The 27,111-nt window shown below is 42.8% G+C and overlaps 1 protein-coding gene across 4 annotated transcripts; it reads left to right on the top strand.

Annotated features, from left to right (window-relative positions):
- The first annotated feature begins 7,451 nt into the window (after positions 1-7,451).
- LOC111953099 (shaker-related potassium channel tsha2) lies at positions 7,452-10,567 on the top strand. 4 transcript variants are annotated; one of them, XR_002875811.2, is made up of 3 exons: positions 7,452-9,300; positions 9,645-9,707; positions 9,892-10,567. XR_002875811.2 is itself a non-coding variant. In XM_023972198.2 (2 exons), exon 1 carries the CDS (start codon positions 7,807-7,809, stop codon positions 9,256-9,258), a length of 1,452 nt encoding a protein of 483 aa, XP_023827966.1. In that variant the 5' UTR covers positions 7,452-7,806; the 3' UTR covers positions 9,259-9,300; positions 9,892-10,567. The 4 variants fall into 4 exon arrangements, 2 of the variants coding, with proteins under 2 accessions (XP_023827966.1, XP_023827965.1); XM_023972198.2 differs by lacking the exon at positions 9,645-9,707; XM_023972197.2 differs by having other exon boundaries at positions 9,645-10,567.
- The last annotated feature ends 16,544 nt before the right edge of the window (positions 10,568-27,111 follow it).

The raw sequence follows: 27,111 nt of genomic DNA, 5'->3' as shown, positions 1-27,111 counted from the left end.
AGCATTTGCTTTAACCTGCCTGTAGAGTGAGATGAGTGGGGTTTGATGTTTTGGAAATATTATTTTTCTCCATTACAGCCAGACAAGCTCAGTCAAGCATAGATAATGTTTTTGAAAATATTTTAAATAGTATTTGAACCCAGGTTTGCTAGTATTGGAAGTTTCCGACTGCCAATGCTGTCTACTAAAAAAGGGCAAAGGGCTTGATAGCAAGCAGTGAAATCATGCTCCGGAAGGAGCTTGCGGAGGAGCAGAGGAGATAGAATGTAGAATGCCAGAGGAGGATATTTCGAGGAGGAACCCACAGTGTCGGGTTTCAGCCTCCTCTTGCACCATGCCTGGTTGGTTAGTTACTTATCAGTGAAACCATGGCCATCAACGTTAGATAACAGCCTTCTAAAATGGGTGCGCGGCAATCAAACCCTCCCCAGGAACTGGCATGGAGCTTGGCTTGGGGACCTAGGGTGTCTCCTTAATCCACATAGGAAGCCTAAAGGCTGGGACAGACACCTCTGGGTGTCTGAAGACGTTTCAGACCTGGGTTCAAATACTATTTAAAGTATTTAAAATACTTTCACCTGCCTGGAGTGCCATGTGGGTGGGGGTTTGCACTTTGGGCCTTTTCTATTGGCTCCATTGCAACAGGCAAGCTCAATTAAGAGCAAATACATTTGTTTAAATAATTTTGAATAGTCTTTGAATCCAGGTCTGGATGCCTGTGCCCCAAGTCTCTGATCACACACATACAGTACACTATATATGCAAAAGCATTTTTACACCCCTGCAAATTAGTGGATTTGGCTATTTCAGCCACACCCATTGGTGACAGGTGTATAAAATCGAACACACAGCCATGCAATCTCCGTAGACAAACATTGGCAGTAGAATGGCCTTACTTAAGGGCTCAGTGACTTTCAACGTAGCGCCGTCATAGGATGCCACCTTTCAAACAAGTCAGTTCGTCAAATTTCTGCACTGCTAGAACTGTCTCGGCTAACTGTAGGTGCTGTTATAGTTGTGAAGTGGAAATGCTAAGAAGCAACAACGGCCCAGCTGCGAAGCTCACAGATCGGGACCGCCGAGTGCTGAAGCGGATAGTGTGCCAAAATAATCTGTCCTCAGTTGCAACACTCACTACAGGGTTCCAAACGGCCTCTGGAAGCAACGTCAGCACAATAACTGTTCGTCGGGAGCTTCATGAAATGGGTTTCCATGGCCGAGCAGCTGCACACAAGCCTAAGATCACCAGCGTAAGCTGGAGTGGTGTAAAGCTCGCAGCCATTGGACTCTGGAGCAGTGGAAACACATTCTCTGGAGTGATGAATCCCGCTTCACCATCTGGCAGTCCGACGGACGAATCTGGGTTTGGTGGATGCCTGGAGAACGCTACCTGCCCCAATACATAGTGCCAACTGTAAAGTTTGGTGGAAGAGGAATAATGGTCTGGGACTGTTGTTCATGGTTTTGTAACATCTGCCCCTGGTACGCCCTCTGGTGTTCATTCGGGGTTTTCTTGACCTCGCTCTCTCTCTCTCCCTCTCTGTGTGATTGTGTGGTTGGAGACAGGTGTGCTGGAGCCAGAGCAGATCCCTACCAGCTGCAACTCGTTCCATAATCAAGACCTCTACAAATACTCAGTCCACCACTTCCACTCTGCTCAGTCAGTAATCTCTGCTCAGTCAGTTCATGATTCTAGCCATTTATGATTATTCAAGATCCTGTTACACTGCTTACACTGCTGTGCCTGCACTCTATATCTCTCTATGTAACAATAAACATTTTGGTTCGTTCATCCCTGTTTCCTCATCTGAGTCTGCTCTTGGGTTCACCTATGTCGCTCCGCCTAACAGGTTTGGGCTAGGCCCCTAAGCTCCAGTGAAGGGAAATCTTAATGCTACAGCATACAATTACATTCTAGACAATCCTGTGTTCCAATTTTGTGGCAACAGTTTGGGGAAGACCCTTTCCTGTTTCAGCATGCACAAAGCGAGGTCCATACAGACATGGTTTGTCGATCAGTGTGGAGAACTTGACTGGCCTGCACAGAGCCCTGACCTCAACCCTATCAAACACCTTTGGGATGAATTGGAACGCCGACTGCAAGCCAGGCTTAATCGCCTAACATCAGAGCCTGACTGCACTAATGCTCTTGTGGCTGAATGGAAGCAAGTCGCTGCAGCAAGGTTCTAACATCTAGTGGAAAGCCTTCCCAGAAGAGTGGAGGTTGTTGCAGCAGCAAAGGGGGGACCAACTCCATATTAATGCTCATGATTTTGGCAGTGGTGGAAAAAGTACTCTATTGTCATACTTGAGTAAAAGTAAAGATACCTTAATAGAAAATGACTCAAGTGTAAGTCACCTGGTAAAGTGCTTCTTGAGTAAAAGTCTAAAAGTATTATTATTATTTTTTTTTTAATATAGTAAGTATCAAAAGTAAATGTAACTGCAAAAATATACTTAAGTATCAAAAGTATAAATCATTGTAAATTGCTTATATTAAACAAACCAAACAACACAATGTTTGTTTTTAATCTACAGATAGCCAGGGACACACTCCAACACTCAGACATAATTTACAAATTAAGCATTTGTGTTTAGTGTGTCTGCCAGATCAGAGGGAGTAGGGATTTGTGTCTTGGACCATTGTGTGAATTGGACCATTTCCTGTCCTGCTAAGGATTCAAAATGTAACGAGTACTTTTGGGTGTCAGGGAAAATGTATGGAGTAAAAGGTACCTTATTTCCTTTAGGAATGTACTGAAGTAAAAGTTGTCAAAAGTATAAATAAAGTAAAGTACAGATACCCCCAAAAACGACTTAAGTAGTATTTTAAAGTATTTTTACTTATGTACTTTACATCTCTGGATTTTGTAATGAGATGTTCGACGAGCAGATGTCAACATATTTTTGGTCATTTAGTGTACATACACAGGGGCTAATCGGGATAGCATTAACAGATCTTAAGGTTGTTTAGGCCAACACTTTCACACTTCTAATGAGATGAGTTTGCTCTCCCGCTTTCTATGTTGGACATGTTTATAATACACTAGTGGGAGGAAGGAGGAAGCAGTAAATGTCTGTCAAGATATACAGTAGCTTTTTGTAACTCATTTAATTTACTCTCATATCATGACATTTTATTCTTACATTGTTGTAAGACTTAGAGTAACTTTCATGAGTAAAACCAGATATTTTGGCCGTTGTTATAGAGAAACACGTCAATTCTGGTCTTCATTTTGACTGCTCTTTGCAAAAGTGAATCTAGCTCTTTTTGCCTCTAGTGGTTCAACTATACCATCGAAATCGTGTGGAGGGGTTCGGTATGAAATACACTCCCTTTTACATGTGCTGGATGGTACCACCTGAAGGCTTACTATAAAAGCAAGCACCTTATTTGTAGTGATGGGCATTCTTTGTAGACTTTTTAGTGAGCCGGCTCATTTGGCTCCGTTCTGCTAAAAGGGCCATTCATTTGGCTCCCAAACGGCTCTTCGTTCAGTAGCGCTTAAAAATATCTACAACCATGATTTTTTTTTATATCTCTCATGTAAAGCCTACAGTCGCCTGCCATTATGTCAGATCGTGACATGTGAGTTCAAAGACATTTTTACATTACCAAATTATTAGATGACCTGCAAAAAAAATTGGAAAAACATGCACTCACTGCAAAAACGTGTGTGGACCAGAAAAAGTATCTCTCATCACTATCTATTGTTCGTGCGGTGAGTAATTACAATCTTCAGAGAGCCCAGTGAACGGCTCCTTCACAGATGCGATTCGGTTCCCGGCGTTCACCAAAAAGAGCTGCTCAAAGAGCCGTTAGTTTGCGAACAACCCGTCATTACTTATTTGGCAATGGTCTTGGTAAGTGAAGTGTGACAATATATTTTGTGTGATGCTTCCTTGACTAGACGACTGACGTTACAAAAAATTCGAAAGGCAGCGTAAGGCACATTTCGGAATATTATGACCAAATTCAATGTTCTGCTTAATGTTTCATACACGTCTATTTGCTTTTACGAAGAAAAACAAAACATTATAGGCTATGAGGATTATACACAGTGTACAAAAATCTAAGAACACCTGCTCTTTTCATGACATAGACTGACCAGGTGAATCCAGGTGAAATTCTTTATTTACAATATTCCTCCCATGCCCACACACTTCTAATTCCGAAGAGTGAAAGAATACCTGTAAGAGGGGTTACCCTGGCTGTAGTTTTTATACAGTACCCAAGACCAATCTGTGAGTTAATTTGACCATTGGAAAAAGATCACCATTTTCAAAGTGATGATTGCACTTTTCTTCCCAACACAACACCGCAATAAATGTGACTGCACTTTCAAATAATATCTTTTTGCGCCAATGGGAGACTCGAACTTACACCATCTACGTTAACCCAATATTTACGAGCAAGTCCCCCACCCACAATGCTCACCTGAATGCTTCTTTTTTATTTTAAGGGGTTGGGCAAAGGCTGAAATTGGTGTTGAGCGTTACCCTTTAACTATGTATAATGAATTCAACTAAACCCTTAGTTCCCATCGAACGTTGTTCCTGACCATACAAAAATATGCTTGCCAATAAAAAAAAAATGATACAATAACCTCGTAATATTGAGATATTCCCCACATTCTTAGATATCATTCGTATCTCACCTGCTAGCTGTCTAAATTAGAAAACCTTAAGGAAATCTTGAGACAAGACTTCTGTGTAAATGGGAACCGACTCAAAACAGAGGCTTCCCAGACTCTGACTCTGACTCAAGCTCCACATCCACACACTCATCCCTTCCATTGAAGCTCTGAGACCACTTCCCCTGCAATGCATTTATCAGGTCAAGTCAAAGGCCCACTATTTCATATCCAACAACATAGTTGGCACAATAATGATGGGATCCAAAGGCCGTCAGCCAAAGCTGTTGACTACTGAGACTAACCTAATAAAAATCCAATATCATACAATAACACATATGGTCTACAAATGGTTTGCATTTCATCTTCCTATACAGTTATTGAATCGCGCGGTTAATGCTGGCAGACGGACGGACAGACACGCATGGAAACTGAAAGTCAAGGAAGTCACCCACAGTTCCCACTGTGATTACCTCATGTCAGTACTGCTTGGTGCAAGGAAGGAGGAAAGCTCATCTCTGCTATATTTAGATAAAGAGAGGCTGCATGGTGAAATGTGTGCAACTGTGTTCAAAGTCGGTAAACATAACTTCCACCCAGAACGAACTTCACACAGTGTTTCATCATCATGATATTGATATCTACACTTCCATATGGAGGATCACATGATATCATGCCTCATCTCTGACGTCAATCACTAACACCAAGATTATTCCATGATAATGACACGATAATAACGAATTGATCTGGATACATTGCGCCAATGCCATGCTTTTCTGTGGCGTGATCAACAATGAGTGTATACATGCAGTCCTTGTCGATCAGTATCTAACGTCCTATAAGAATATCTAACGTCCTATAAGAAGGAAAGACTTGAAATATATACACTACATCCATGCATATATTTTGACAAGTCAACATTGGTTGATGAGTTCATGCTGTGCTTCAATATATGCATGCTTGTGTGCCGTGTACATGTGAGCGCTGTGGGACCTGGCGTGACCTCTATGTTGCCTTCCGTTAGTGGTGTGAATGACTTGAGGATATCCTGTTGCCATGGAGGGTCTCCTGCACCCACAGGTCAGGACATCCATAGTGAGGGGGTCGAATGTGCTTCCTGTCAGCATTTTACACGTCTCAGGCTCCATTGGGCAGGTGGGGTGGGGTGGGGTGGGGCGGGGCTAACTAAATTATATTATTTTTCAGTCAGCTATAATAACCCATGTCCATTACATTAGTTACTGAGTTACTTTTTCCCCAGATTCACATGTGCTATATATCACCTCTGGGAAAGAAGTGAGTCTCTCAGAGGCAAATGAGGTGACTGGTCATCAGTTAGTGCTGTTTTCAGTTAAGGCTGCGTAAGAGCATCTGCGTGTCATAGACCAACGGGGGAAAAGATGTGAAAAATGACAGAGAAATTCTAGATCCAGATTCTTGACAGTAATGATGAACTTGGCATTCTTAGAAGCTTTTTTTATTCTGACACATTCATCAGCCTGAAGTGACTGACTGTTTTTTTATTTTACTTGGCAAGTCAGTTAAGAAAGAAATCTTATTTTCAATGACAGCCTAGGAACAGTGGGTTAACTGCCTTGTTCGGGGCAGAACCACAGATTTTTACCTTGTCTGCTTTTACCTTGATTTGATCTTGCAACCTTTCGGTTTCTAGTCCAACGCTCTTATCGGTGGGGGGGAACCATGTCGTGACGCTGACATTCGACGCTAACATCCAACCATGGGTCTGTATAGATAGAGGAAGCAGTTAAGCTGTGTCCACTATGTTAACTGACGGTCATGGTCACCCAATTCAGAAAACGTTTGATCACCATAAAAGTACAAGTGAACTTCATTGGCCATCAATTAGCTGTTATAGCGTGGGTCGGGTAGGCTACATAGGCCACTGTATCAAAAACGGGTCATTTGTGGAGTATCTGTAGATGCACAGCCTATCGTGGGTTTGATGCGTCAGTCTTGACACACGGATTAATCAACTGTATATTCCTAGGAAGGATGTTTGACCTTGTTTCGGTTTATTTCTCACAGTGTTCCAAGCACACCATGTGTGAAGCAGCTGAAACCGGTTGTGTAAGAGAGCATGAACTTACAGTGTGGGCAGAGGTCCTACAGTAATATCAGGAACATGTCATCTATGAAGAAAATAAAAAATACTTTTTCATTTTGCGGGTTGCAGTCGTTCTTAAGGGGAAAGTTCGCCAAATGTCAAAATGACACATTGATTTCCTTGTCCTGTAAGCAGTCTATGGCTGGATTGACAGCAATCCATGCTTTGGTTTAGTTTCCCTGGCACTGTTTCCGCATGCTAACGTTTTAGCCTTTGTGACACAAATCCCATTCAAGTCACGGGACCGATATCAGCATTTTTCAAGCATCAATTTGTTCAAAACATCTATAACTGACTTTGTAGAGCTTCACAATGATTTATTGATACCTTTGGATGATTTAGACATGATGTGCGAAAATGGCTAATATTGTTCCAATGTGAAGCTGCATTAAAGCCCCTGCGGTTAGTCCACATTGGAAACAAACATTTGAAATGTAAAAAAACAAACTGGTGAAGTTGACTGAGTTATGATTTTTGTGTAGGTTAACTAAAGGAAACTTGGTCAGTCCTTTAAAAAACGATGGCAGTGATTTGTTTCTCTGAAATAAGCTATTAGAACACTGGTCAGTCAACACCGCAAGTCCTGAGTTGAGAAAACTTTGAAGAAGAGTAATAGGTGTTTACTAGTCGTGTTAGATTCAACAACATGACACAGAGAGAGCAGTAAGTGAGCAGTGGACAGTGCAGCGAGTGTCATCACGTCAGTCAATTTGGGGAGGGCTTCTGGCTGTTTAAAATGGTGTGAATATGATAGCCAATACTGTAGACAGCCAACGGTAGCAAGTAGACAGACGAGAGTATTTCAGGACCGTCTGCAACTACAAAAAGTGTATTGATTTAAATGGGGGGAACACTTTTACTGGACAGAAAAAAACATATGGTGGAGTAATTAATCATACCCTTTGGGAGGCTGGAGTGATACAGTGAGGATTTACTTGGATTCATTACCCAAAGAAAGAGAGGGAGAGAAAGAAAGAAAACTACTGAGAGAACGTGACAGTTGGGGCCGTGGAGGTGAGTGAAGCGCGTACTCTTGAGGGGCAAAAGATGACTGTTGTGACCCGTGAGAACCAGGACGAGACTGTGGTAGTCCCTCCCCTGTACCCAGATGATTGCGACGTGGAGCGGGGCGATCAGGAGTGTAGCGAGAGGGTCGTCATCAACATCTCCGGGCTGCGCTTCGAAACTCAACTGAAGACCCTCTCGCGCTTTCCCTCTACGCTATTGGGAGACCCACGTAAAAGGATGCGCTTCTTCGATCCGTTGAGAAATGAGTACTTTTTCGACAGGAATAGACCCAGCTTTGATGCCATCCTTTATTATTACCAGTCTGGAGGGAGGCTTAGGAGACCTGTCAACGTTACCATGGACATTTTCATGGAAGAAATCAAATTTTATGAAATCGAAGAGGAGACCATAGAGATGTTCAAAGAAGATGAAGGTATGATCAGAGAGGTGGAACGTCCGATGCCTGACAACGACTTTCAGCGCCAGATGTGGTTGTTGTTTGAGTACCCGGACAGCTCAGGGCCTGCCCGGATGATCGCTGTTGTATCAGTCAGTGTGATTTTGATATCCATATTGATCTTCTGTTTGGAGACTTTGCCACGGTTCAGGGAAGATCACAGCACAGACATAGAACTCAGTAATCACCTCACCACGAATGGGACTACTCGCCACAAAAAAAGTAATCCGTTGACAGACCCGTTTTTTATGGTTGAGTCACTTTGCATCGTATGGTTTTCCTTTGAATTTCTCATGAGGTTTTTATCAAGCCCCAGCAAACCGGCTTTCTTCAAAAACGCAATGAACGTCATTGACATATTAGCGATTGCTCCTTATTTCATCACCCTTGGACTTGAACTCGCAGAGCTACAGGGAGCGGGGAGCGAGCAGGCCACGTCGTTAGCGATACTCAGAGTCATCCGTTTGGTTCGAGTCTTCAGGATTTTCAAACTTTCCAGGCACTCCAAGGGTCTCCAAATCTTGGGCCAGACACTCAACGCCAGTATCAGTGAACTAGGTCTTTTGATATTCTTTCTTCTCATCGGGGTTATCCTGTTCTCCAGCGCTGCTTACTTTGCAGAGACAGACGACCCTGAATCCGGATTCACGAGTATCCCCGCCGCATTTTGGTGGGCGGTGGTGTCCATGACTACGGTTGGATATGGAGACATGTGCCCGGTTACTGTTGGCGGCAAAATAGTGGGATCTATGTGTGCCATCGCCGGAGTGCTGACCATAGCCCTACCTGTCCCTGTCATTGTTTCCAATTTTAATTACTTTTATCACAGAGAACGCAATGACGAGGACACCGCCGTGTATACTCACGTGACTTGTGGCCAACAGAATACTTCATTTGGCGAATTCAAATCGACCAGCGACAGCAAACAGTCCCTCGCCAAATCAGAGTACATTGAAGATGATTCTTTCGAGACTATCAGATTTACTAACTTCAGCCCGTTTGAACATTACACTGGCAAACTGACAGATGTATGAAAAAACAAGCAACGCCCTAGCTGAGCAGAAAAAACGATATCGGTGAGTAGCCAGCCTGAGAACATTTACGGGCGCTTTTACGCAAGCAGTAAGTTGTCATACAATCTCTCAATAACTTTAATTAATTTGTTGGATACCTTCAGTTGGCCTAATGCTTCATCACAGTAATGTCGGGTCAGTGTCCGGCCTATGTGCATGTTTGAATAACTACACGCAGTTTTACCCACCCTATTACGCACGGTGTTTGTTGGCATATAATCTTAAAATAGCTGGAATTAATTTGTTTGACACCTTCAGTAGGCCTAAAACTGTATTACAGGTCAGTAGCATACAGTGTTGTGGCCACAGCAACTTCTAAAACTGGGTTGCTTTTGGAGAGTTTATAGAATTTCTGAACTCGGAGCGCCACTGTGTGGTTGAAACGCAATCGCGCAGCAGACGCTTCTCAGGTAAAACATTCAAGCAGCTATTTACGTTACGTGTGCAAGACGCTGCTGATGATGTAAGTGTGTGTATAATTTACTTGTGACTGTGTATACATTTTCCATAAAAAAAGCTTTTTGGGGACATTTTAGACAGAAGTGATGGAATGTCACCACTCACAAAAAAACATGATTTTCTTTTTACTTCCAGGGGACAAGATCAAAGACCATTGCTTTTCTGCTCCACTTGAAAGGAAATGCAGGCATGGCTTTTCCAATTCTAGATATACTTGTAACTGAAAAAGTCAAGATAGTGAATAAAAAACACACATGACATGTCTCCATGAACAATTGGCCAGCAATGTGAGATGACAGATGCTGATGCATCATCCAACGGAGAGCTCGCTGAAGAAAATACGGTTTTGGAACATCTGCCTTTAGGAAACTGATAACCTTTGAAAATCAATTCGCCTTTCAAAGTATTTTGCAGTGTATTCAATGAACTATGAAATGACTACTGTAGATATCCTGTTGTGTATTGTTGTAAATAGGCCTATACTGTAAATTCAATCGTTGTGCTCAACTCAGAATCTTTATGCGAACATATCTGTGTGCCTTTAAGTGGATGATTTCAAAATAACCATTTGGGTAGTCCTTTATTTTATTGAACTATTTATTGCACAGAGAATCTGATTTTGCTATAAACGTTCCTTGGGAAGCTAGTTTTAAAACCACTAGTCTTAAAATAACTTAACCATAGGAATCTTATTAAGTATGCATGTAAGGAGATATCAGTTGTGCTCAAAAAATGTCATGAAGATGTATTTATATTTTTGTAAGATTGTATGTGAACTTTTGAAGAATATTTTTTTTATAAAACAATTCTGAAAATACCTCAATGTGGCCTTTATTATAATTGTTCTGGATGGGTGCACCTTTACACACATTAAAGGGATACTTCGGGATTTTGGCAAAGATTCCCTTTATCTACACTGAACAAAAATATAAACGAAAAACACAACAATTTCTAAGGTTTTACTGAGTTACAGTTCATATAACGAAATCAGTCAATTATAATAAATTAATTAGGCCCTAATCTATGGCTTTCACATGACTGGTCACAGATACCTTTAAAAAAAAAGTTGGGGTGTGGATCAGAAAACCAGTCGTATCTGGTGTGACCACCATTTGCCTCATGTAGTGCGACACAACTCCTTTGCATAGAGTTGATCAGACTGTTGATTGTGGCCTGTGGAATGTTGAACCACTCCTCTTCAATGGCTTTGCAAAATTGCTGGATATTGCCGGAAACTGGAACACGCTGTCGTACACATCGATCTAAAGCATCCCAAATCTGCTCAATGGGTGACATTTCTGGTGAGTATGCAGGCCATGGAAGAACTGGGACATTTTCAGCTTCCAGGAATTGAGTACAGATCCTTGTGACATGGGGCCATGCATTATCATACTGAAACATAAGGTGATGGCGGCGGCTAAATGGCACAACATTGGGCCTCAGGATCTCATCTCTGTGCATTCAAATTGTTGTCAATAAAATGCAATTTTATTTGTTGTCCGTAGGTTATGCATGCCCAAACCATAACCCCACCGCCACCATGGGGCACTCTGTTCACAACCTCACACCCAAACGACACCATGCAAGTTCATCCGTGAAAAGCACACTTCTCCAGCGTGCCAGTGGCCATCGAAGGTGAGCACATGCCCACTGAAGTCGGTTACGACGCCAAACTGCAGTCAGGTCAAGACCCTGGTGAGGACGACGAGCATGCAGATGAGCTTCCCTGAGACAGTTTCTGCAAACCCACAGTTTCATCAGCTGTTCAGGTGGCTGGTCCCAGATGACCCCGCAGGTGAAGTAGCCGGATGTGGAGGTCCTGGGCTGGCGTGGTTACACATGGTCTGTGGTTGTGAGGCCGGTTGGGCGTAATGACAAATTCCCTAAAATAACATTGGAGGCAGCTTATGGTAGAGAAATTAACATTACATTCTCTGGCAACAGCTCTGGTGGACATTCCTGCAGTCAGCATGGCAATTGCACACTCTTAAAACTTGAGACATCTGTGTTATTGTGTTGTGTGACAAAATTTTAGAGTGGCCTTTATTGTCCGCAGCACAAGGTGCACATGATCATGCTGTTTCTTGATATGCCACACCTGTCAGGGGGGTGGGTTATCTTTGCAAATGAGAAATGCTTACTACCAGGGATGTAAACAAATTTGTGCACACAATTTGAGAGAAATAAGCATATGGAAAATGTTTGGGATCTTTTATTTCAGCTCATGAAACATGGGACTAACACTTTCCATGTTGCGTTTATATTTTTGTTCAGTGTACTTCCCCAGAGTGAGGTGAATTTGTGGATACCAGTTTTATGTCTCTACGTGTAGTTTGAAGGAAGTTGCTAACTAGCGCTGGCGCAAGATTTAGAGTTTTTTTTTTTTTTTACAGGGACGATGCACATTAATCAACGTTTCAGTAAAAGTGCCGGTTTTAGCCAGCCGGCTAATTTTCAACCGCAGTCCCTGGGCAGGATATCATAAACAATTACAATAACGATACAGACAAACAATGAGCAGGGAGCACATGCAAAGCAACATAGAACAAGCAACAAGTAACAAGCAACAAGCAACTCAGACAGAGCAATAGCACAAAAAGCAACAAAACTAAATACATTGCCTTCGGGAAGTATTCACACCCCTTGACTTTTTCCACATTTTGTTATGTTACAGCCTTATTCTAAAATGGATAATAATAATAAAAGAATGATCCTCAGCAATCTACACACAATACCCCATAATGACAAAGCGAAAACAGGTCTGTAGAAATGTTTGCAAATGTATTAAACTTAAAAAACAGAAATGCCTTATTTATATAAGTATTCAGACCCTTTGAAATGAGACTTGAAATTGAGCTCAGACGCATCCTGTTTCCATTGATCATCCTTCAGATGTTTCTACCACTTGATTGGAGTCCACCTGTGGTACAATTGATTGGATTGATTGGATTGATTGGACATGATTTGGAAAGGCACACACCTGTCTCTATAAGGTCCCACAGTTGACAGCGCATGTCAGAGCAAAAACCAAGCCATGAGGTCAAAGGAATTGTCCGTAGAGCTCCGAGACACAGATCTGGGGAAGGGTACCAAAAAATATCTGCAGTATATTAAAAATAATGGGTCAAAATACCAGCAACAGTGTGTGAAAACCTTGTGAAGACTTACAGAAAACGTTTGACCTCTGTCATTGCCAACAAAGGGTATATAACAAAGTATTGAGATAAACTTTTGTTATTGACCAAATACTTATTTTCCACCATAATTTGCAAATAAATTCATAAAAAATCCTACAATGTGATTTTCTGGATTTTTTTTTCTCATTTTGTCTGTCATAGTTGAAGTGTACCTATGATGAAAATTACAGGCCTCTCTCATCTTTTTAAGTGGGAGAACTTGCACAATTGGTGGCTGACTAAATACTTTTTTGCCCCACTGTAGGTCAAATAGGGGAGAGGTGTTGTGCTGTGAGGTGTTGCTTTATCTGTTTTTTGAAACCAGGTTTGCTGTTTATTTGAGCAATATGAGATGGTACGGAGTTCCACGCAATAATTAGGAAGTGGGATGGGAGTGTCCTTACTTTAAAGTAACTAGTTAATATTGCAAACGACTCCATTAACTTAATTGAAGTGCGACAGTGATATATTAAGTGTATGATATTAATTCATCAATATGGTAGGTCCACTAGCAGCACATCTTAGCAGAATAAACTAAGCAGAGAGAGTGTGGGGGAAAGGGAGGGAGAGAGATAGATAGAAAGACAGAGAGAGAGAGAGAGAGAGAGAAAGAGAGAGGAATTCAAGGAGATCCGTTGTGTAGATAGGGAGGGTTGGAAAGACAGCCCATTCTTTATTAATGATACTAGCAGTTAAGAGCTCACTCCACTTGCTGTTTGGCCCCGAAAATGTCTATCAACGGATTGTCAATGGATCATGTCCAAAAATACCTTCTCTATTGTTGAGTACCCAGTTGACTGTAAAAACGTAAATGGATATTGATTATTTACTTTTTTGGGGGGCACAATAGGTAGCCTAATTGATAAAAAAGTGTAGTAAGCCTAAACTCACATAACACTATTTGGGTTGTAGCATTAATACTAGACTCGTTCCTAATGTCTCATTCATCTCATTAGGTGACATCATTGGTGTTTGCTCACAACTTGTAGACTTGTTTACGTGTTTCTGTGCGTTTTGTTGCCAACCTTACTTTGCTACCTGACAACTTTACGGTTTTTATTTCCGTTTATATTTTTAGTTTTTCCCTCACTCAACTTTTTTACTCCGGACGCTTTATCTGGACATGGTTCGTTAGGACCTCCAACAGCCGAAGCTAAGTAGTAACATTAACATGATGCCTTCTAATTGCAGTCGCTATACAGGAGAACGATCGCCTTACGGCGAGGATAGCTGTGCTGCAAGCCCAGCTTCAGACGCAATCGTTAGGCAAGGGTAATTTCAGTGTAGGAAAGGATGAAACAGCGTCTGTGCCACAGTAAGTACAGATAGTAACGAGTATAATCCCTCGCACGGTCCCGCAGCCGTACAACTTTCTCATGGCTTCTGGAGGAAATGCTGTAGGAAGCTCAACCGGTGTCGCTCATTCAGCCGACAGAAACTTTCAACCAGTTTTCCTCATTAAGCAGCGAGTCGGAGTCTGAGGCCGAGCCTCCTTGTCTCTACTCCTCCGTTACGGTGTCTGAGACGCCGAAGGCTCCCACCATTAGCTCTGACAATTGAAAACCCTAGTCATTGGCGACTCCATTACCCGCAGTATTAGACTTAAAACGAATCATCCAGCGATCATACACTGTTTACAGGGGGCAGGCTACCGACGTTAAGGCTAATCTGAAGATGGTGCTGGCTAAAGCTAAAACTGGCGAGTATAGAGATATTGTTATCCACGTCGGCACCAACGATGTTAGGTCACCAAGCGCAACATAGCTTCAGCGTGTAAATCAGCTAGAAAGATGTGTCGGCCAGGGGCGAAAATCTGATATCAACCTTGGAGGGACAATTACATGACATTTTCTCAGGAGCAATTCCTGAGGGGGACACCAAAGTAGTGCTGTAACACATAGACTATGTTGTATATGTTAAATGTATATTGAGGGACCATAATCACTACTATTGGATAATTGTTTAGGTACAGTAGTTAACTGAAGGGTGTCTCCAACTTGTTTAAACAAAATACTACTAATAATATAATGTTATAGCAGTGTTCCTACTCAGTGCAGTGTTCTCTCTCTTGAAACGTCAACACTCTGTTTGCAAGAGTTTGCGGTTCTATAAATTGGTGTGGCTGATATGGTTCTGTGTCATCACTGAGGTAACTGGACGATGCTGTGCCACTGTCCCCTATACTGGTGCTGCTGGCAACAAGGGTGACACCTGGTCCTGCCGTGGCTGTGACATTGTTCTCTGAAGTCTCTCTCCCTGGCTCTTTCCCTTTCACCACCCTCACTGACTCAGTCTGTCTCCTAGAAAAGAAATAAGGTGTTTGCTGTACTCCTAACTACCGGTACCCAAAACTACACAATTAATCACAACAGCAATACCATTGCCTTAAACAAATCTTAGTTTAGTCACCAGTTTAAGTTGAGAGCTGGGGTATCCATAGCATTTTCCAATTATGTCCCTATTTTACAAGTTAAAAAAATGGAGAACCTTTCATAATGTTGCCAAACAAAGACTCAACAAACTTACCTGAGACTCCCTGTCCCTGCCAGTCTGTCCCTGCCTATCTGTCCACAGCTCTGCTGTCTGTGTGCCATCTGTTGCCTGCTCTGCCTAATGACATCATTGTGAAACATTCCATTAGCATTTCACTTCTTTCTTATGAACATTTTATCAACTGGTCTTTGAGATATTAGGCTACTAGAGTTCTTACTTTGCGTTTTGGTGTCCTGAAAATACTCTGATGTCCGTCTTTTTTCTGACATTTTTCTACCTGGCTGGCTGGCTGGCTGGCTGACCGGTCTAGCTGCACACACACACATTTACACAACACATGCTGCAACGTTTTGAAATTTTAACCTAGTTTGTTTCATATTGGCAGGCTTCCAACAATAGCTGAATTTGCAAAGCTAGCGAGCACCAATTCCGTTTCTGTGGTGTTTGCTATAATCTTTGCTACCTGGTTAAAGGTGGAAAAAAAAATAATATTCACTAGCGACAATTTTGCTTTTGCAACGAGACCATTTAATATATTTAAGACAATGGTATRAGAGAGTGTAGTTCTGTTCAGTTTGGACTTCAGTTTATCGCTAACCTTATCACGGGGACTTTGAAGCACTACAGCTGCATGCTAATCTTGGAATAAACTCACGATAGCAAATATTCCATCTTTGACGACGCCACATAAATGGAATAGGTACTAGCTAGCTTGATAGTTAATGTTTGCTTTAGTTTGCGCGCTAGCTCTGCAAATTCAGCTAGTGTGTGAACCCTGCAACATTAAAAAAATATATACATTGCTATGGCGCGATTGACTGGATTACCTCACGTCAGTTACGTACACTGAGTGCCTTTCGGACAGTAGATACGAACCCTCTATGTCACGCCCTGGCCTTAGTATTCTTTGTTTTCTTTATTATTTTAGTTAGGTCAGGGTGTGACATGGGTATTTATGTGGGTTTTGTAGTGTCCAGGGTGATTGTAAGGTTTAGGGGGTTTATTTAGAGTAGTTGGCTTTATGTTTAGTATAGTTGTCTAGCTGTGTCTATGTCTGAACGTTTGTAGCCTGTGTATGTGCACTACGTTTATTAGCTTCACGGTCGTTTATTGTTTTGGTTAGTTTGTAAGTGTTTTGTTTCGTTTTTTCCTTCTTCTCAATAAAAGGAAGATGGCTTATTTTCCAAATGCTGCGTTTTGGTCCGTCTCTCTTCCACACGAACTTGACACTCTATTACCTTGCAAGCTAAAGAACTGGCAGTGGATCAAATCATTGTGGGGCAAAGGGCGGGGGGGTCGCAATCTTGTGAAACTTAAAAACGCGCTATTAAGTGTCTATAATCAGCACAAGTGCTTTCATTGCGTATTATTAATATTATTGAAATTACATAGTTATGTTTACAGTGATATATTGGGGGGGACAAATCATATTTTTCCCAGGATGGGGGGGTCGTGTCCCCCCCGTCCCCCCTGGGATTTCCGCCTATGGTGTCGGCATCGAGTAATTGTCTCTGTCCCCCTCCCAGTTAGGGGGATTGATTAGCTCTACAGCAGTCTCACAACTCAATCACAGTTTGAAAGCTATTTTCAGCCCCTCCCAAAATATAGAATTTGTAGATAATTTTCCCTCTTTCTGGGACTCACCCACAAACAGGACAAAGCCTGGCCTGCTGAGGAATGACGGACTACATCCTAGCTGGAGTGGTGCTCTCATCTTATCTACCAACATAGACAGGGCTCTAACTCTTCTAGCTCCACAATGAAATATGGTGCAGGCCAGGCAGCAGGCTGTTAGCCAGCTATCCCCATTGAGACGTGTCTGTGCCTCGACTTAGGTTGGGCAAAACTAAACATGGCGGTGTTCGCCTTAGCAATCTCACTAGGATAAAGACCTCCTCCATTCTTGCCATTATTGAAAGAGATCGTGATACCTCACATCTCAAAATAGGGCTACTTAATGTTAGATTCCTCACTTCAAAGGCAGTTATAGTCAATTAACTAATCACTGATCATAATCTTGATGTGAATGGCCTGACTGAAACATGGCTTAAGCCTAGTGACCATATCCCCTGTGCACACTAGTGACCATATCCCCCGTGCATCCCGCAAAGGCGGAGGTGTTGCTAACATTTACGATAGCAAATTTCAATTTACAAAAAAAAGAAGTTTTCGTCTTTTGAGCTTCTAGTCATGAAATCTATGCAGCCTATTCAATCACTTTTTATAGCTACTGTTTACGGGCCTCCTGGGCCATATACAGTGTTCCTCTGAGTTCCCTGAATTCCTATCGGACCTTGTAGTCATAGCAGATAATATTCTAATTTTTGTTGATTTTAATATTCACATGGAAAAGTCCACAGACCCACTCCAAAAGGCTTTCGGAGCCATCATCGACTCAGTGGGTTTTGTCCAACATGTCTCTGGACCCACTCACTGTCATTCATACTCTGGACCTAGTTTTGTCCCATGGAATAAATGTTGTGGATCTTAATGTTTTTCCTCATAATCCTGGACTATCGGACCACCATTTTATTACGTGCAATAATATTTTATTATTGCACAAATTTTATTATCGCAACAAATAATCTGCTCAGACCCCAACCAAGGAGCATCAAAAGTCGTGCTATAAATTTTCAGACAACACAAAGATTCCTTGATGCCCTTCCAGACTCCCTCTGCCTACCCAAAGACGTCAGAGGACAAAAATTAGTTAACCACCTAACTGAGGAACTCAATTTAACCTTGCGCAATACTCTAGATACAGTTGCACCCCATAAAACTAAAAACATTTGTCATAAGAAACTAGCTCCCTGGTATACAGTAAATACCCGAGCTCTGAAGCAATCTTCCAGAAAACTGGAACGGAAATGGCGCCACACCAAACTGGAAGTCTTCCGACTAGCTTGGAAAGACAGTACCGTGCAGTATCGAAGAGCCCTCACTGCTGCTCGATTATCCTATTTTTCCAACTTAATTGAGGAAAATAAGAACAATCCTAAATTTATTTTTGATACTGTCGCAAAGCTAACTAAAAAGCAGCATTCCCCAAGTGAGGATGGCTTTCACTTCAGCAGTAATAMATTCATGAACTTCTTTGAGGAAAAGATCATGATCATTAGAAAGCAWATTACRGACTCCTCTTTAAATCTGCGTATTCCTCCAAAGCTCAGCTGTCCTGAGTCTGTACAACTCTGCCAGGACCTAGGATCAAGAGAGACACTCAAGTGTTTTAGCACTATATCTCTTGACACAATGATGAAAATAATCATGGCCTCTAAACCTTCAAGCTGCATACTGGACCCTATTCCAACTAAACTACTGGAAGAGCTGCTTCCTGTGCTTGGCCCTCCTATGTTGAACATAATAAACGTCTCCCTATCCACCGGATGTGTACCAAACTCACTAAAAGTGGCAGTAATAAAGCCTCTCTTGAAAAAGCCAAACCTTGACCCAGAAAATATAAAAAACTATCGGCCTATATCGAATCTTCAATTCCTGTCAAAAATGTTAGAAAAAGCTGTTGCTGCCTTCCTGAAGACAAACAATGTATACGAAATGCTTCAGTCTGGTTTTAGACCCCATCATAGCACTGAGACTGCACTTGTGAAGGTGGTAAATGACCTTTAATGGCGTCAGACCGAGGCTCTGCATCGGTCCTCGTGCTCCTAGACCTTAGTGCTGCCTTTGATACCATCGATCACCACATTCTTTTGGAGAGATTGGAAACCCAAATTGGTCTACACGGACAAGTTCTGGCCTGGTTTAGATCTTATCTGTCGGAAAGATATCAGTTTGTCTCTGTGAATGGTTTGTCCTCTGACAAATCAACTGTAAATTTCGGTGTTCATCAAGGTTCCGTTTTAGGACCACTATTGTTTTCACTATATATTTTACCTCTTGGGGATGTCATTCGAAAACATAATGTTAACTTTCAATGCTATGCGGATGACACACAGCTGTACATTTCAATGAAACATGGTGAAGCCCCAAAATTGCCCTCGCTAGAAGCCTGTGTTTCAGACATAAGGAAGTGGATGGCTACAAACGTTCTACTTTTAAACTCGGACAAAACAGAGATGCTTGTTCTAGGTCCCAAGAAACAAAGAGATCTTCTGTTGAATCTGACAATTAATCTTGATGGTTGTAAAGTCGTCTCAAATAAAACTGTGAAGCGGACCTACCTGAGCCGTTAAGCTGTGGGCCCTGATCTCTCTTTTTGACGAACATATCAAGACTGTTTTCAAGGACAGCTTTTTTCCATTTACGTAAACATTGCAAAAAATCAGAAATTTTCTGTCCAAAAATGATGCAAAAAATGAATCCATGCTTTTTTTACTTCTAGGTTAGACTACTGCAATGCTCTACTTTCCGCTGCCCGGATAAAGCACTAAATAAACTTCAGGTAGATGTTAAATACGGCTGCTAGAATCTGACTTAGAACCCCAAAAAATTGATCATATTACTCCAGTGCTAGCCTCCCTACACTGCTTCCTGTTAAGGCAAGAAGCTGATTTCAAGGTTTACTGCTAACCTACAAAGCATATACATGTTGCTTGCTCCTACCTAGTTCTTCCGATTTGGTCCTGCCGGTACATACCTACTTATACGCTATGTCACAAGACGCATGGCCCTCCTAATTGTCCCTAAGAAGTTTCTAAGCAAACAGCTGGAGCAGAGGCTTTCTCCTATAGAGCTCCAATTTTTATGGAATAGTCTGCCTACCCAGAGAGACGCAGACTCGGTCCTACCTGTTAACAAGATACTACTACTGAAGACTCACTCTCTGATGAGGATAGTCTGGCCGGAGTGTGAAGGTGAACGGAAAGGCCCTGGAGCGCAACGAACCGCCCTTGCTGTCTCTGCCTGGCCGTATCCCCCTCTCCACCTGGGATTCTCTGCCTCTATCCCTTTTACAGGGCTGAGTCACTGGCTTACTGGTGCTCTTTTCATGCCGTCCCTAGGAGGGTGTGTCACTTGAGTGGGTTGAGTCACTGACGTGATCTTCCTGTCTGGGTTGGCACCCCCCCTCCCCTGGGTTGTGCCGTGGTGGAGATCTTTGTGCTATACTGGCCTTGTCTCAGGATGGTAATGTGGTTGAAGATATCCCTCTAGTGGTGTAGGGCTGTGTTTTGGCAAAGGGGTGGGGTTATATCCTCTGTTTGGCCCTGTCGGGTATCATCGGTCCACAGTGTCTCCTGCCCCTCCTGTCCTCAGCCTCCAGTATTTATGCCTGCAGTAGTTTATGTGTCGGGGGCTAGGGTCAGTTTTGTATATCTGGAGACTTCTCTGGTCTTATCCGGGTCCTGTGTGAGATTTAGTATCCTCTCTTAATCTCTCTTTCTCTCTTCTTCTCTCTCTCAGAGGACCTGAGCCCTTAGGGACCCAGGACTGCCTGGCATGATGACTCCTGCTGTCCCTAGTCCACCTGGCGCCGTGCTGCTGCTCCAGTTTCAACGTTCTGCCTGCGGCTATGGAACCCTGACCGTTCACAGGACGACTGCTACCTGTCCCAGACCTGCTGTTTTCAACTCTCTAGAGACAGCAGGAGCGGTAGAGATACTCTCTAATGGACGGCTATGAAAACCAACTGACATTTACTCCTGAGGTGCTGACTTGCTGCACCCTCGACAACTACTGTGATTATTATTATTTGACCATGCTGGTCATTTGAAACATTTGAACATCTTGGCCATGTTCGTTATAATCTCCACCCGGCACAGCCAGAAGAGGACTGGCACCCCTCATAGCCGCTGCCTCTCTGAGTTTCTTCTAGGTTTTGGAGCCTTTCTAGGGAGTTTTTCCTAGCCACCGTGCTTCTACACCTGCATTGCTTGCTGTTTGGGGTTTTAGGCTGGGTTTCTGTACAGCACTTTGAGATATCAGCTGATGTATGAAGGGCTATATAAATAAATTTGATTTGATTTGATGTTCACCCTGTAGGATATATCGATTAGGCTACGGATATTATATTAAATTACAATGTCTGTGGTTATAAACAAACATAACTGTTGTGGGATATTGCCATTGGTGTATTTATTCCTGCTTGTACAGTATGTACAATCAAACCATGCTTTGTAAATTGTCATCAGGGGTTCACAGTGAAGACAATATTTTTGGTCAAAAAGAGTGGTACCGACTGGCCTATAGGTGGCGTTGTTATAAGCAGTCCATTGAGAATGATAAAGGCCACTAGTGGCCAAAAGTCCATATTAGCATGGGCAGCCATATTATCATGGGCATTGCCATTGAGGGCTTCCACCATTTTAATGTAGTCAACTGGCTGGGACTTCCAACTGAATTGGCTGATCCCTCCTGGAGACCCTGTTGGAGACATGTTCAATGGGGTCATCAGGATGGATCAGCCAATCGTGAAGAAGAAAATTGACTACTTCAAAATGGAGATTGCCTCAATGGCTCTGCCCATGCTGTCACAGACACTATAATGGCACAGATACAGTCCTCAATCTATCTCTATGAAGCAGTCTCACTTAAACCCTCATATCCACTGTCCCATTTCACCTAGAGACTTCAAATCAATGTGTCACATGCGCCAAATACAACAGGTATTTCAACCTTACAGTGAAATGCTTACTTACAAGCCCTTAACCAACAATACAGCTTTAAGAAAAGTAAGTGTTCAGTAAAAATAGATAAGTAAAAAATTAAATAACAAATAGCAAATAATTAAAGAGCTGCAGTAAAATAACAGCAGCGAGGCTATATACAGGGGGTACCGGTACAGAGTCAATGTGCGGGGGCACAGGTTAGTCGAGGTAAATGAGGTAATATGTACATGTAGGTAGAGTTAAAGTGACTATGCATAGATAATAAAAAGAGAGTAGCAGCAGCATAAAAGAGGGGTAGTCAAGAGGGGGTAGTCTGGGTAGCCATTGGATGAGCTGTTCAGGAGTCTTATGGCTTGGGGATAGAAGCTGTTAAGAAGCCTTTTTGACCTAGACTTGGCGCTCTGGTACCGCTTGCCCTGCGGTAGCAGAGAGAACAGTCTATGACTAGGGTGGCTGGGGTCTTTGACAATTTTTAGGGCCTGACACCGCCTGGTATAGAGGTCCTGGAAGACAGGAAGCTTGACCCCAGTGATGTACTGGGCCGCTCGCACAACCTTCTGTAGTGCCTTGTGGTCGGAGGCTGAGCAGTTGCCATACCAGGCAGTGATGCAACCAGTCCGGATGCTCTCGATGGTGCAGCTGTAGAAGTTTTGGAGGATCTGAGGACCCATGCCAAATCTTTTCAGTCTCCTGAGGGGGAATAGGCTTTGTCGTGGCCTCTTCACGACTGTCTTGGTGTGTTTGGACAATGATAGTTTTTTGGTGATGTGGACACCAAGGAACTTGAACCTCTCAACCTGCTCCACTACAGCATCATCGATGAGAATGGGGGCATGCTCTGTCCTCCTTTTCCTGTAGTCCACAATCATCTCCTCAGTCTTGATCACGTTGAGGGAGAGGTTGTTATCCTTGCACCACATGACCAGGTCTCTGACCTCCTCCTTATAGGCTGTGTCATCGGCAAACTTAATGATGGTGTTGGAGTCGTGCCTGGCGGTGCAGTCATGGGTGAACAGCAAGTACAGGAGGGGACTGAGCACGCACCCCTGAGAGGCTCCCGTGTTGAGGATCAGTGTGGCAGATGTGTTGTTACCTACCCTTACCACCTGGGGCCAGCCCGTCAGGAAGTCCAGGATCCAGTTGCAAAGGGAGGTGTTTAGTCCCAGGATCCTTAGCTTAGAGATGAGCTTTGAGGGCACAATGGTGTTGAACGCTGAGCTGTAGTCAATGAATAGCATTCTCACGTAGGTGTTCCTTTTGTCCAGGTGGGTAAAGGCAGTGTGGAGTGCAATAGAGATTGCATAATCTGTGGATCTGTTGGGGCGGTATGCAAATTGGAGTGGGTCTAGAGTTTCTGGGATAATGGTGTTGATGTGAGCCATGACCAAACTTTCAAAGCACTTCATGGCTACAGACGTGAGTGCTACGGGTCGCTAGTAATTTAGGCAGGTTACCTATGGTGGACTATGGTGGTCTGCTTGAAACATGTTGGTATTACAGACTCCAACAGGGAGAGGTTGAAAATGTCAGTGAAGACACTTGCCAGTTGGTCAGCGCATGCTCGGAGTACACGTCCTGGTAATCCGTCTGGCCCTGCGGTCTTTTGAATGTTGACCTGTTTTAAAGGTCTTATTCACATCGGCTCCGGAAAGCGTGATCACACAGTCGTCCGGAACAGCTGATGCTCTCATGCTTGCTTCATTGTTGCTTTCCTCAAAGCGAGCATAGAAGTAATTTAGGTCGTCTGGTAGGCTCGTGTCACTGGGCAGCTCGGCTGTGCTTCCATTTGTAGTCTGTAATAGTTTGCAAGCCCTGCCACATCTAACAAGCGTTGGGGACGGTGTAGTATGATTCAATCTTTATCCTGTATTGACGCTCTGTCTGTTGGAGGGCATAGCGGGATTTCTTATAAGCATCCGGGCTAAAGTCCCGCTCCTTGAAAGCAACAGCTCTACCCTTTAGCTCAGTGCGGATGTTGCCTGTAGGGCTCCCGAGTGGCACAGCGGTCTAAGGCACTGCATCTCAGTGCAAGAGGCGTCACTACAGTCCCTGGTTTGAATCCAGGCTGTATCACATCCGGCCGTGATTGGGAGTCCCATAGGGAGGCGCACAATTGGCCCAGCGTCGTCTGGGTTTGGATGGGGTAGGCTGTCATTGTAAATAAGAATTTGTTCTTAACTGACTTGCCTAGTTAAATAAAGGTTAAATAACGTGATCCATGGTTTCTGGTTGGGGTACGTACGGTCACTGTGGGGACGATGTTATCGATACACTTATTGATGAAGCCAGTGACTGATGTGGTATACTCCTCAATGCCATCGGAAGAATCCCGTAACATATTCCAGTCTGTGCTAGCAAAACAGTCCTGTAGCTTAGCATCTGCTTCCTCTGACCACTTCTTTATTGACGAGTCACTGGTGCTTCCTGCTTTAGTTTGCTTTTAAGCTGGAATCAGGAGGATAGAATTATGGTCAGATTGAGGGCGAGGAGGGCGAGGGAGAGCCGAAAGGCCAAATAGAGGGCGAGGGAGAGCTTTTTATGCGTCTCTGTGTGTGGATAAAAGTGGTCTAGAGTTTTTTTCCCCCTCTGATTGCACATTTAACATGATGGTAGAAATGAGGTAAAACGGATTTAAGTTACCCTGCTTTAAAGTCCCTGGCCACTAGGACTGCCGCCTTTGGATGAGCGTTTTCCTGTTAGCTTATGGCGTTATACAGCTCACTGAGTGCGGTCTTAGTGTCAGCATCAGTTTGTGGTGGTAAATAGACAGCTATGAAAATTATGGATGAAAACTCACTTGTTAAATAGTGTCGTCTTCAGCTTATCATGAGATACTCTACTTCAGGTGAGCAAAACCTTGAGACTTCCTTAATATTAGATTTTGTGCACCAGCTGTTGTTTACAAATATACACTGACCGCCACCCCTTGTCTTACCGGATGCAGCTGTTCTATCTTGCCGATGCAGCATAAACCCTTTTTTGGTTACTACATGATTCCAAATGTGTTATTTTATAGTTTTGATGTCTTCACTATTATTCTACAATGTAGAAAATAGTAAAATAAAGAAAACCCCTTGATTAAGTAGATGATCTAAAACGTTTTACGTGTAGTGTATGTACAGCAATAGTTCAATAGGATAGGCCTTGACTAGAATACAGTATATACATATGAAATGGGAAAAACACTATGTAAACATTATTCAAGTGGTCAGTGTTCCATGTCCATGTACATAGGGCAGCAGCCTCTAACGTGCAGGGATGAATAACTGGGTGGTAGCCAGCTAGTGACAGTGACTAAGTTTAGGGCAGGGTACTGGGTGGAGGTTGGCTAGTGATGGCTATTTGAGATAGAAGCTTTTTTTCAGTTTCTCTGTCCCAGCTTAGATGCACCTGTGCTGACCTAGCTTTCAGGAAAAAAGACATTGGATAATTCTAAATCCAATTTTGACATGTTGCAAATCAAAATATGCATCATGCATTCCATGAACATGTTAGATGGAATAGCTAAGGTCTTTCATGTCTTGCTTGACACTGATTCTCTGTTCTTTGCATCATAAAACACACAACTGTCAGTCCCCTTTTGGCCCATGATGTTACAGACAATTTTTGTATTTTTGGACAAGTGACTTGAGCTTTCAGACAAGTAAAAAATCTGTCCTACTTGTCCGAAGCCCTGTAATGTCAAACCCTGTAAATGATTCCACCATGGGCAACGACTGGCTACTAGAACTGAACTGATGGACATGGGGAAATAAAATTGGGATGTAAACTTGATGTATATGTCCTTAGAAGCTGTGTGAATATAAAGTCACTGCAACCTTAGATGGCTGCACCAGACCAGTTGGTGGCACTAAGTGCAATAAGTATTGATCAAGTGTCTCATGCAAATGAATGTTAGATTTAAATTAAGCAGACAAACAATGTGAAATATTGAGATTAGAATATCGGTATAATCACATCGTGTTGCCCTATTATGTGGTCTGAACGTAGTGAAAGGTAGGATCTTTTATTCTGTAAAATGAGAAACAGGAGGTCCTGCCTCTGCAAGCATATTACAGAATGTGTTGAAGTATTTTGGAATGCTAATTTAGAATGTACCAACTGAGATTTAAATCAACATGCTAATGCTTTCACTGATTGCACGTAAATAAAGATAGTTCCGACATGATAGAGTGCTTGCTTTGGTATCCGACTGATCTTGTGTCCTCTCTGTCATCCTGTGAACCCCGTTCATGGCTGCCCGCAGCTATATATATATATATATATATATATAAAAAAAAAATATATATATATATATATATATATATATATATATATATATATATAAAAATATTCACATCCATAAAAAGGCCCCCTACTTTCCAAAAGTAATGGAAATATATGTTATTGTTTGTTTAGGCCTATTAGACCATTTTAAAAACACATGGCAAATCGATGGGACGAAACACGCAGGTTAGTAAAACAGTGATTTCCATTGTGTTCTATAAAACAAGTGAACAGGTATACTGTAGCTTATCCCTTACGATCATGCACGCAGCCCTTCTAAAAAAGTAATCTCACTTCATTGCCTTTGAAAAGCCCCCTGTCCTTGAATGAACTCAGTGCAGCTTGACGCAAATCAATCTTAAAACAGTAACCTGCGTGTTTCGTCCCATCGATTAGACTGACAGGACAAACAACAACATAACGTTGCACCATGCACGAGGAAGGACAGGGGGTGGAACGTCGGGAGAATGATGATCTAGCGGTCTGTTCTGAGACGCGGTGCTCGCGACCGCTGTCCATGGCGCTGAATCAAGCCACTCCTTGTCGTGGTGAAACGGTCTGCACCGCGGCCGCTCTTTCCGGCCATTGGCCACTCACAGAATTGAGCTGAGTTAGAATATGCACAGCTGAGTGTTGTAATGTAAACTGTATAAAGTAATGACCGTGCCAAGTTAGACTACTTTTTCCAGAATATCAGTTTATAAGTAGCCTGTCATTAGGACCATTGTTGGTTTTTGGGGAAATAATGATTAAGATACCTGCTCATCACCCTCCAGCTGAGCAGATATTGCACCAGTGCTGGCACACACAAATACTCTTGTTTTTGTGGTGTAGAGAGCACTCGTGGCAGCGTG

This window comes from Salvelinus sp. IW2-2015, linkage group LG26 (genome assembly GCF_002910315.2).
Source record: "Salvelinus sp. IW2-2015 linkage group LG26, ASM291031v2, whole genome shotgun sequence".
Lineage (NCBI taxonomy): Eukaryota > Metazoa > Chordata > Actinopteri > Salmoniformes > Salmonidae > Salvelinus > Salvelinus sp. IW2-2015.
The sequence above is the reverse complement of the archived record's forward strand: the minus strand, read 5'-3'. Positions and strand labels throughout refer to the sequence as shown.